Genomic DNA, 11,397 nt, shown 5'->3' with positions numbered 1-11,397 from the left:
CGGGGACCAGCTAGACTTCCTGGGGCACCAAACTCAAGTGCTCCTGGGTGCCCGATAACCTGGCGATTCGGGTGGCACCTCGAGAAAGGTTTCTGATGGCTCTTCCCGGTCCTCCTGTCTTTTTGGAGAACGGAGGAATTCGCCCTAAAGGGGCTGCAGACGCACATCAATGGGCGGGCTCTGGAGCCGGCAGAGATGTTATGCTATTGGGAAGCACTTGAGCTAGGACCCCTAGGGAAAGCGACCGACATTGGGGGGTCTGGGGCAGTGGAATGTCCCTTTGGGGAGGGGACAGTGGGCCCGCAGTGTCCTGGAGGCGGCATGAATCGGAGTCTGCTCCACAGTCAGGATGTGCGCGGGGAACTCGCTGGCTGTGGGGGAACTCAGGCAGCCTGCCCTCCGCAAGCTGGCGTCTCCCTTCCGGTCGGACCTGGTGTCCCAGCCTCTGAGAGGTCCGGAGAGCTGGCTCCCTTTTAACAACGCGTTTTGGGAAAGCTCAGAGCCTTGCCCAGTCATCTCTGCGGCCTTTGTATTTGGGTGTAGCTAATCCCTTGTTCAGACTTCGGCTTAGCCAAGTGAAAGGAGGGGAGAAAGTCAGGGCTGAGACTAACTTTTAGGTCTGGGCTCCCAGGGTGCGCTCTGGTTTAGAAAATGCCAGCCATACTTTGGGATTTGTGGCCAGCGACTTGGGAACCAGCGACTGGGTGCTGCAATTATCTCATCTCCCAACTATGGCCAGAATGTGCTGTTGGGAATCTGGTCTCAGCCCTGAAAGTGTGTGGAGACCCTGGCTGGCTCCTGGCTTGGAGGCAGACCTTTGAGATTAGCAGCAAAGTCAATGGCCTAATTGGAGTTGAGGGTATGGTGAGTGGCTTCAGAGTAGAGATGAAAGCATTGATTTAGAAATTAGCCCATAAGCAAAGAACTACTGGTACTGTCTTGAAAGATGTAAATTTAAAATTCTCCAACATAATTGACCAAACACGTTCCCCTTCGAAAGGGCAAAATTTCTTCACTTGTAAATGAACCAAAATAGATATTTTTGCCTGTTTCCAGAAGGCCCTTGTTTTAAAGTTACTGTGGCCATGTTTGATGTAGTCTGGTATAGATTTTTGTTTTGTTTTGTGTTTTAATGTAAGTGTTATATTTGCTTCCTTGGCATGTCGTCTTTGCAGCCAAACAGGATCTACAGGCACCTGGTTGTGCCCTAAGGAGCCTGGCTGGGACCTGAGTGCTGCTATTGCCACTCAAACTCTGGCCCCCGTGGTGGCTGAGGGTTAAACTAGCTCGGGGTGACTACAAAAGTCCCCCTTCCCTTCTGAATGTTAGTGATGGGCGCGCCCAACCCCCCTTCTCCAGCCTGGCTGCTTCTCTCCACTTTGCACTTTAATTCACAGCATCTTTGAGAGAAAGGCCCTCCTCCTCCGGTCTGGATTTAATATTTATATTTAAGTGTAGACAAAAGAAATTCCTATGAACCCCCTCAGAGCCACAGAGAGACATAAGTATGTTTTTGTGTTCGTTGGGAACACTATACTTGGGTGTGCAGCAGGGAGGATTACAAGCATTGACTTGTCTGGGGGAGAGGAGGTAAGCAGTATTATGCGTGTCTAGCATCTGGAGAGGAGTGTCTTCTGTTATGTGTTAGTGAGGGAGTGGTGACTTATGTTTACTCACTGTTTTGATCTTTAATAATATAGTTTTCTGAGCTGTGGCCACCGATGCAGAGAGAGTTGCTAAGGGCTTGCATATTGGAGGAGCAGGCCTCCCCAAAAATTCTTTCTAAAGGATTTTCTATGTATTAGAGGGGCTCTGCAAGTTAGGGAAGGAAATTCCACCCAGATGTCTGCAGTGAGCTTTGGAGGCTCTGATCTTGGGGGTGGTGGGAAGTGGAGAAGGGGAGATGCATGGAGAGAGCAACAGAAATAGGCAGCGCTGTGGGGATAGGCGCCAGGCAGGCAGGCACTGCGGGTGGGATGCAAAGCTTAGCCCTGCCTGCGAGTCCATCCTGACTATGGTTCAGCCCGCGGGATCACTTTGGTGCCATAATCAGTCCAAGAGGCCCTGGTTCAGAGGCTGGAAGGCATCTACCATGGGCATAGGCATCGCACTCGTCCTGGGGTGCATAGAACAGGGAACAGCTTGGCCATGGCCATGTCCTGGTCCAGGAGAGACTCCTTGTGGAAGTTCTGTTGGTGACTTTGGATGGTTTTATGCAGAACTGCGATCTCCAGACCGATAGTTTTAGAGCTTATCTACTGGAATTCCTCCAACTCCACGTAAGTGGCGTCCACAAACTCTTCTTCTCACCGGGCACTGGGGTCCGCTGTGTGGGCCTGTTAGGAGGAAGCCCGGAGTCTGTTTCTAGAGCCTGAGGTGCCCAGTCCCCACCCCGCCACCGTTCTCTAGGTGGGGGCGGACTGGACTTGAGAGCTCAGGCTCCAAAGGGCTCTTCCTGGGGCTCCAAACTCAAGTACTCCTGGGTGCCCGATGCCCTGGCAACTCGGGTGGCAAATCAGGAAAGGCGTCTGATGACTCTACCTGGACCTCCTTTCTTTTTGGAGAACGAAGGACTTCGCCACTAAAGGTGCTGCAGATGTGCATCCACGGGCGGGCTCTGGAACGCGTTAGAGATGCTGTGATCTTGTGGAGCGCGGGAGCCACCTACCGGGGCCCCGCAGGAAGGCGACAGAAATTCAGGGTCTGGGTTACTGGATCGTCCCTTTCAGGAGGGGACAGTGGGCCCGTAGTGTAGGGAGCCGGCGTAAATCCGAGACCGCTCCACAGCCAGGACTTGTGCAGGGGAGCTCGTTGTCTCCTGGTAGAACTCGGGCTTCCCACCCTCTGCAACCTCGCCTCTCCCTTCTCGTTGCCACCGGTGGCCCAGCCTCTGCGAGGTCCGGAGTGCTGGCTCCATTTTAACAATGCGTTTTGGGAATGCTCAGAGACTTGCCCAGTCAACTCTGCAGCCTTCGTATTTGGGTGTAGCTAGTGTCTTGATCCCACTTGTTCTTAGCAAAGCGAACGAAGGGGAGAAAGTCAGGCCTGAGACTAACTTTTTAGGTCTGGGTTCCCAGGGTGCGCTATGGTTTAGAAAATGCCAGCCATCCTTTGGGATTTGCGGCCAGGGTTTTCAGGAACCGCACGTTGTTCCATCTATGGCCTGAAAGTGCTGTGGGGAATTCTGGTCTCAGCCATGGGAGAGTATGGAGACGCTGGGTGGCTCCTGGCTTGGAGGCAGACCTTGGAGATTAACAGCAAAGTCAATGGCCTAATTGGAGTTTAGGGTATGGTGAGTGGCTTCAGAGTAGAGATGAAAGCATTGATTTAGAAATTAGCCCATAAGCAAAGAACTACTGGTACTGTCTTGAAAGTGGTAAATTCCAAATTCACCAACACAATTGACCAAACACGTTCCCCTTCGAAAGGGCAAAAATTCTTCACTTGTAAATGACCCAAAATAGATATTTTTGCCTGTTGCCAGAAGGCCTTTGTTTTAAAGTTTAAAGATGTTTAAAATTTACTGCGGCTATCTTTGATGTAGTCTGGTATAGATTTTTGTTTTGTTTTGTGTTTTAATGTAAGTGTTATATTTCCTTCCTTGGCGTGCCATCTTTGCAGCCAAACGGGATCTACAGGTAACTGGTGTTGCCCCAAGTAGCCTGGCTGGGACCTGAGCACTGCTGTTGCCACTCAGACTGGGGCCCCCATGGTGGCTGAGGGTGATGCTATCTCTGGGTGCCTACAGAAGTCACCCTTCCTTTTTGAATGTTAGCCTTAGGCACGCCCCTCCCCTCTTAACCAGGCTAGCTACCTCCCTCCACATTGGACATCAATTCACAGCCTCTTTGAGAGGCAGCCCCTCCTCCTCCGGTCTGGATTTAATATTTATATTTAAGTGTAGATTAAAGAAATCCCCATGAAACCCCTCAGAGCCACAGAGCGACATAAGTATGTTTTTGTGTTCCTTGAGACCACTATACTTGGGTGTGCTGCAGAGAGGATTAGAAACATTGACTTGTATAGGGGAGAGGGGAGAAGCAGTAATATGCGTGCCTAGCATCTGGAGAAGCATGTTTTCTCTTTGGTACGTGTTAGGGAGGGTGTGGTGCCTTGCATTTACTCACTATTTTGATCTTTAATACTTAGATTTCTGAGCTCTGGCCACCGAAGCAGAGAGAGCCTCTAAGGACTTGCATTTCCGAGGAGCAGGCCGCCCTGTGTGGCTGTTAGTGTGATTGCTCCCAGGCCTGAGAATGGCTGGAAGTCTTTGGAAAGCTTGTGGCCCAATGGTATCTATGAGACCAGAAAGATCTCTTTCTGGGAGGGTAATACACAAGAGCCTTTTAGTGTTTACTGCCTGGTATTTCCTCCCTTCTTCACTTTTCCAGAGAAAAGTTTCTGTGGATAAGAACGAGCAGGCAGGTGATCAGAGGCTTTTAAAGGCAACAGCAGGCTTGGCGGCTCTCTCTCAGTGTGTTGTTAGTGTTAGCACTTGCTGGAGGATGTTCCTCAGGAGGCTCTTGATTTCGTGTCTCAGGGAAATTCCCCAATTAGGGAAGAAGTTTCAGCAATATGGCCAGCAAGAAAGGAAAGGAGGAGAGCTTTTAGCTGGGAGCATCCAAGGGATTTGGTATCAGTAGTCTTAGTTCTAAAGATTTGCTTCAAAAAAATAATTGGAGCAAATACATGGCGGGGGTTGTAGACCAAGGGGTTACTTGTCCTCAGAAGGAGAGGTCTCTTCAACTTGCAGCTGAATCAATATGATTTTAATTATTTCTGGTGATCTTTTATAGGCTTGTAAGACATTTCTTTTGTTCTGTGTAATTAAAAACCCCATTGTTATATCAGTGACTAATTATGATAAGTAATTTGAAACATTCTTGATGAAGCTTCTCTGTTAATTAACATCAACACAGCTCAGGGAAACTACCAGGACAACAAAGGTTCTGGGCATGTGCCATTCCTGGAATTGATGAGATTTCTCTGGCATGCCTAATAAACTGAGATACCAATGGTTAAAAGAAGCAAGCAGTTGAGAATGTCTGACTCATCACCAGGGAAGAGGGAAAAGTTGTAAAGTTGCACAAAAAATTATTGGAATATTACAAGCCCAGGGGGTGGGGAGAGGCAAGGACCAGTGTCAGCAGACTGTTGCTGCCTGATAGCTCAAAGAAGGGAAAAGTTGATCCTTTTGTTTTCTGTGGTAAATTAATAAAAGCATTTGTCCCATGAAGACACCCTTGGTGAACCAAAGTATAGCTCTGACATGTCATGGTGGGGGGTGATTTGTAGTGTAGGCTCTTTGATGCCTGTCTTTAAGGGTGTTCACTTTTACCAACTCAGTGGCTTTTATTTTATGCTTTTTAGATTTCTACCTGGACAAGGCCTGGTACTATACCCACAGATAGGAGACAAATTGGATATTATTTGCCCAAAAGTGGACTCTAAAACTGTTGGCCAGTATGAGTATTATAAAGTTTATATGGTTGATAAAGACCAAGCAGACACATGCATTATTAAGAAGAAGAAAAAAAACCTGCTCAACTGTTCCCGACCACACCGAGATGTGAAATTTACCATCAAGTTTCAAGAATTCAGCAACAGCATCTGGGGTTTAGAATTTCAGAAGAACAAAGATTATTACATCATATGTAAGTGTAATTCTCTCTCTTTATTTTGTAGGCATTGAGATAAGCTAACTAGGTTTGTATTGATTTCTGTTTCCTTTAAATTAACATGGTAAATCATTTGTTAAGAAGCTTTGTTCTTTTTGTTTTTTTCAAAATAAATTAATTGAAAATTGGGGCCCTGTAGTGACAGTATTAATTAAATATAAATACTCAGCAGGGGCAAACCTGCCAGGATTCTTATGGTATTGAAATAAGTAAATTATACGAAGGGACTCAGTATCTCTACTGACAAAACCATCTTTAAGGAAATTTCTTAAGGTTTTTATAGGTAAATCTGTGTGATGCTTTTTCTCTCCATCCTTCCATCTGTCTGTCCAACCGTCCATCCACTCATTCACTTAGTGTGCATTCTGTTCCAAGAACTCGGTTTCAAAGTTAGGACTCAAAGCAAAATGTAATAGTGGTACACTTCACCATGACACCATCACTCCAGACCAGCAGAGCTCAGAATTAGTAGCATGGGGTATACAGACAAAAGCCAGAACAAGTGGTCATGTTATGTCCTGATGGAAAAAAGTAAAGTGTAGGAGTGCTGCCTGAATGACACCCCTGCATCTGTCATAATAATGTACCATTATTTCAGGAGTAGGGGATAGGTGTTCATTAGGGTATATCTGAAGTGCATTTGTGAGCTGTGCCCATTGTGATGAAGATAAAAAATTAAAGCAAAATAAAACAGTTAAAACAAAAGCCAAGAAGCATAGACAGAAATTTGGAGGGAGAAAAAAGAAGACAATGTTGACAAAAAAATAATTTATATAGTTTCTTACCATACACATTTACCCCTTAAGCTCTAATTCTTTCTATGTTCTTGATCCTTGGGTAAATGCTGTGGCCTTCATGCCCATCTCAATTTCAAGTCTAGCAACACAGAAAGTAGAACAGTTTTCACTGCTGTGAGAAAACCCAGACAGTATGGCTTAGAACACTTTACACACAAGGAAATGTCAGGGTCAAAATGCAAGGCAGGGCCAAAAAACCCATAGACCACCACTGTAAATGTGTAGACATGTCTCCCGAGCCATGTATGTACTGTAAAGAGAACATGCAGAAATGCATGGTGTATGTGCCGGGGTAGCAAAGAGAGTGTGCATAGAAAATAATAGTGACTATACTGTACAAATACGCACAGCACACACATGACAGTGCAGGGAGTCAGAAACATTGGAACATGCATGCCTAATATACATACATAGGGAGGGTAATGGCAGGAGACAGACACAGTGCATACATACTGCTTGTGGAACTTGTTAAGCTCAGGTAATATAAATGACAAACTGTTTCTGTCAAACATGTTGGTAGTGATGCCCTGTTGTATATTTTATAACATAAAATCAGCTTTATCAAAAATTCCCAGAGATGAACTAAGAAAATCCTACTAGGGTACAGGTAAGCTGGGTGCTGTGTTATGCCTGGTACCAACTACAAGAAAGTCAAGTTCAGGACGTGGATGCTAACCTAGGCAATATAGCTGTACCCACAGGGAAGAAAGATAGGAGAAATGTCCTTGCTGACACTTCAAACTTTCTCTGACTTTTAAAGTCTCCTAACAGATTGAAAATCTGTTTATTTTTTCAATAAGGTCTGAGAAATGAAGTGAAAACACTGTAAGCAATAACTGAACATTCCACACTGACCTAGACCACACTGGAAACTGTGCTCAAAGTACCCCACACTGTGAGAAGCAATAGAACAGAGGCTCTGAGGCTGAGCCACTTTTTGCAAATGGGAAAAGAAGATAAGGAAAATGATAACACAGTAAAAAACTAAGACCCTTTTTCATGCTCTCAAACACACAGTCTCTTTAGAACTTTATTTTAAATTATATGACAAGCATTTTCTCCAGTCTGTGAGTGGGATACTGTTTATCTTACTGCAAATCTGCGACAAAGTTAATAGGGCAACTATTACCTATTTTCCAAGGAAAAGCTTAGTGTCATCAAAGAGTGAGGAAAGATATGTAACCATGAGACCCAAGATTAAGTGCACTCTCTGGAGAAGAGTCACCCTTTGTTATTGGGAAAATCCTGAGGGTAGAAATTGTTAATTCCAGAACGCAGAAGTGAATTCATATCTGGTTTTTTAGTTACAAACCTCTACAAACCGTGAAGGCACTTGGAGCTGTTTGGTGGTGGTATGCTTGGAAAACAAAACAAAACAAAAACAAAACAACCAGGCTGAAAGGAGAAGCCAGATCACCTGTTCATGTGTCATTGTCTTCTGAGTATAGTGTTAGCAGACAGGACTTTGATAGAGAAAGTGGAAGGTGATTAAAATTACAGGCGTGTCTATGAAATACTTCTGTTCCTTGCCCCTTGAATTCAGGGGAAGCAATGTCTGGCACATTCCACCTTCTCCTCCTACTCAAACTTGAACTGTAAACTGAAAGCCGGCTCCTCATTACACGGTCTGACAGCCCATCTCGTTGCAGCTTTAGTTACAAAGCTATTTAGAGAATTCACTGGCTTAAGGATAAACAGCAATATGTGTAGACAGAACAGTTTAGACAGACAGAAAGACATTGGTAGAAGGGGTGTTCCCCCCTCCGCACTCCCCTCATTGTTAAAGTGGAAAAGGATCCCAGCTGGCCAATGTGAGGCAAGGTGGTTGCCCCCACCTGGTTATATCCAAGTTGTCCCAAGACCCAGACAGGGAAAGGGGTATGCTAACTCTCTGTCCAGCTGGAGTTTTCCCTAGCAGGAAACTTGGCTAAAGTGGCTGATGGGGGGTTATAAAAACAGATGCTTGCAGGGACTTACACTGTGATGAGAATGCAGACTCAGAAGACTTGAGTTCTAGTATGCTACTTCAGCACATTCCTGGCTGGAGGAAGGAGCAAGGGGGTGTCAGAAGGCTCCCCTGATAGTGTTTACAGAACTTGGAGGTTTGACAAGCATAGCATCAAGTTCATTGTTCTTTAAGCAGGAGGTGTGGAGTGGAGAAAGCAGGTGTTGAGAGATGATTACCAAGTTTTGAAATTACCATGTTTGCTCTTTTGCACTTTCTAGTTTCGCTCCCCTTAGGAGTTGGTGGGTATTTTGGAAGGTGCTGTCCCTTTTACCTATAGAGTAATACTAAATCATGTGCATATGGGAGGGTGTGTTTAATCGCATTTAGAAGCAGGTATCCTACATGTCACAATGTTTCCAAGATCCATTTCTCTTTATTTATTTTTCTATTTCTTTTCAGCTTTCAGCATCCCATACATTCAGAAAACTTGTGACAATGAGTGAATTCTTATTTTTCAAATTGTTTACAGAAATTTCATGTTCATGAAATCTTATTGATTTCCTGATTTGTTCTTTATTTTTTGTCCATTTTATTTTTAATCAGCTACATCCAATGGGTCTTTGGAAGGCCTGCATAACCAGGAAGGAGGGGTGTGCAAGACAAGAGCCATGAAGATCATCATGAAAGTTGGACAAGGTAAAGATCAACTGCTGCTTTGTGACCCACTGTGAGCTGGTACAGCCCCCAGCTAGTGTGGCACCTGGGGTGATGCTCACCATCACCGCTCTTGTTAGTTTTGAAGGCAGACCATTTTCTGCACTTTGAACCACTGGTTGAGTCCGGCAAACTGACATGCTCAGTTTTTCTCATTTAGATCTCTCTAAAAGTTCAGGCCAGTGAGACAGGGTGTCTGTGTGCTGCCACAGGTACATATATTTCTGTTTACAATGCAGAACACCTCTTTGAAAAAATCAAAGTGTCTAATACGTAAGCACTGACTATGCTGCTTTGTTTCATTTTCAAATCTGGAGAAACCAAGGCCTTCATCTTCATGTAGAATAACCTATTGTGAAGAATGAAAGAATTATTCTTCTAATTAGAGACTAGTATAGCTTTTAATCAACTTGTTTAGTGAAATTGAAATGTCATCTGGAATGCTTTGACTGCCAAATGCAAGAATTCCTATAGTTTGCACAGATGGCCTCCTAATTTAAACCTAACAAATAACTAGGATTACCATTCTGATTAAAAAGGAAGGTTATATTCTTGTATTTCTCAGTGCTTTGCATAAAGAGTCTTATGTTCATTGCTGTTCATGCCTCTTGAGATATCTTTGCAACTCCTGAAGCTTGCTACATTGTCAGATGTCTGTGCCATGATTAATCGCTTTTTCTTCATGTAGATGCAAGTCCTGCTGGATCAACCAGGAATAATGATCCAACAAGACGTCCAGAGCTAGAAGCTGGTACAAACGGGAGAAATTCAACAAGCCCTTTTGTGTAACCAAATCCAGGGACAGCAGTGTGGTGGGGCTGTGTGTCTATGGGGTGCATTTTTCTTAGAACCCCTAGAGGCAGAGGAGCCTCTAAACACATCCAAACCAGTGGGATTCACTCGTGGGCACAGATTCCTGGGGTCTTTGCTCCCATTGAGTCAATATTAACTCTGCCACTAAGACAGATTAATTCAGCCCGCTCAGTGTCTTACAGTCACAAGAGCAGAGCTCACCAGGTATGTCAGTTACTGATTCATCCTGAAGTGTTGAAACTAGGGAAGTTCCAGATTGGCTGTCTCACCTTTAGGAAGGGGTTGGCATGGTGAGTGAGAGTGGGAACTTTGAAGCTCCTTCACCTCATCTGGTGATCTGTTGTCATGTTCACCTGTGAGTTGAGCATTGGCCCTGCTTTCTTGTTTGCATTTGGAGCATTCTTTCTGCAAGCTAGAGGGCAGAGTCTCAGAACCACAGTAACTGGCTGTTCTTGCTTCTGTGCAGGAACCAGCACTGAAGGCAACAGCGCGGGGCATTCTGGGAACAATCTGGGTTCCAAAGTGGCTTTATTCGCAGGAATCATATCAGGATGTATCATCTTCATCGTCATCATCATCACCTTGGTGGTACTGCTGCTCAAGTACCGCAGGAGGCACCGCAAACACTCTCCACAGCACACTACCACAGCCAAGCGAGGTGGCAACAACTATGGCTGGGAACCCAGTGATGTTCTCATACCGCTAAAGATTGCAGACAGTGTCTCCCGCCCACACTATGAGAAGGTCAGCGGAGACTATGGGGACCCAGTGTACATCGTGCAGGAGATGCCCCCACAGAATCCTGCCGACATTTACTGCAAGGTCTGAGGCCTGGGAACTTTGCCTCCCAAGGGAACTCTCATCTTGTTGTGGGCGCAGGGACTGCCTGAGCCTGGCTCTGGGGGCGGAATGCCTCCTAGAAGATCCTGGAGCTGGACCGTTTTGTAGGCTGTAACTTTTCAGCCTTGGGGAACCACAGACTCTCCCCAGAAGCTGGAAGATTGCTAAGAGATCCCCACTTGGACTGCTGTGTCCCTGTGTGGACCTCTATGCTATGCACCCAGCCAGGCACTCAGGCCTCTGCAGATCCCGGGGAGGACACGGTGGGCTATGGGTGGTCTATGCAGCAGTACCTTAGGAGAAAGTTGCACCTCTGCCTCTGTGTTTCCTGCCATGCACACTGGACTTGTCACTCAGACCTCGGGTAACCTCAGTAAGGTTTTCAAAGATCCCTAGCATTTAGTCCTCACTCCTTCTGTTTCCAGGGCTCTGCAACACCTAGCCAGACCCCTCACTCCACATCCTGTATCATTAAGGGACACTCACCACCCAGCCCTGGGCCCATCCTTTACACCAAGATGAAATTAAATGGGTATTATGTACAGAATTCTGCTTTCCTGGAGGCTTGGGTGGGTTTGCTGGGAAAAGCCTGAGAGGTGTGGTCAAG

The 11,397-nt window shown here is 45.7% G+C and overlaps 1 protein-coding gene across 1 annotated transcript; it reads left to right on the top strand.

Moving 5' to 3' along the window:
- Positions 1-5,157: 5,157 nt before the first annotated feature.
- Positions 5,158-11,337, top strand: LOC113831860 (ephrin-B2). The gene is made up of 4 exons (XM_027434437.2): positions 5,158-5,206; positions 5,371-5,654; positions 9,027-9,119; positions 10,417-11,337. Exons 2-4 carry the CDS (start codon positions 5,486-5,488, stop codon positions 10,776-10,778), a joined length of 624 nt encoding a protein of 207 aa, XP_027290238.1. The 5' UTR covers positions 5,158-5,206; positions 5,371-5,485; the 3' UTR covers positions 10,779-11,337.
- Positions 11,338-11,397: the final 60 nt, after the last annotated feature.

The sequence above is a fragment of the Cricetulus griseus genome, unplaced genomic scaffold (genome assembly GCF_003668045.3).
Source record: "Cricetulus griseus strain 17A/GY unplaced genomic scaffold, alternate assembly CriGri-PICRH-1.0 unplaced_scaffold_231, whole genome shotgun sequence".
NCBI lineage: Eukaryota > Metazoa > Chordata > Mammalia > Rodentia > Cricetidae > Cricetulus > Cricetulus griseus.
Note: the sequence above shows the minus strand (reverse complement) of the source record. Positions and strands in the feature narration are given on the sequence as shown.

What these genes read in the sequence shown, in the direction of transcription:
- LOC113831860 (XM_027434437.2), top strand. Translation starts at nt 5,486, where the DNA reads ATGGTTGATAAAGACCAAGCAGACACATGCATTATTAAGAAGAAGAAA. An exon ending in CAAAGATTATTACATCATAT is followed by an intron (nt 5,655 to 9,026) that starts GTAAGTGTAATT and finishes ATTTTTAATCAG; the next exon opens with CTACATCCAATGGGTCTTTG. An exon ending in CATCATGAAAGTTGGACAAG is followed by an intron (nt 9,120 to 10,416) that starts GTAAAGATCAAC and finishes GCTTCTGTGCAG; the next exon opens with GAACCAGCACTGAAGGCAAC.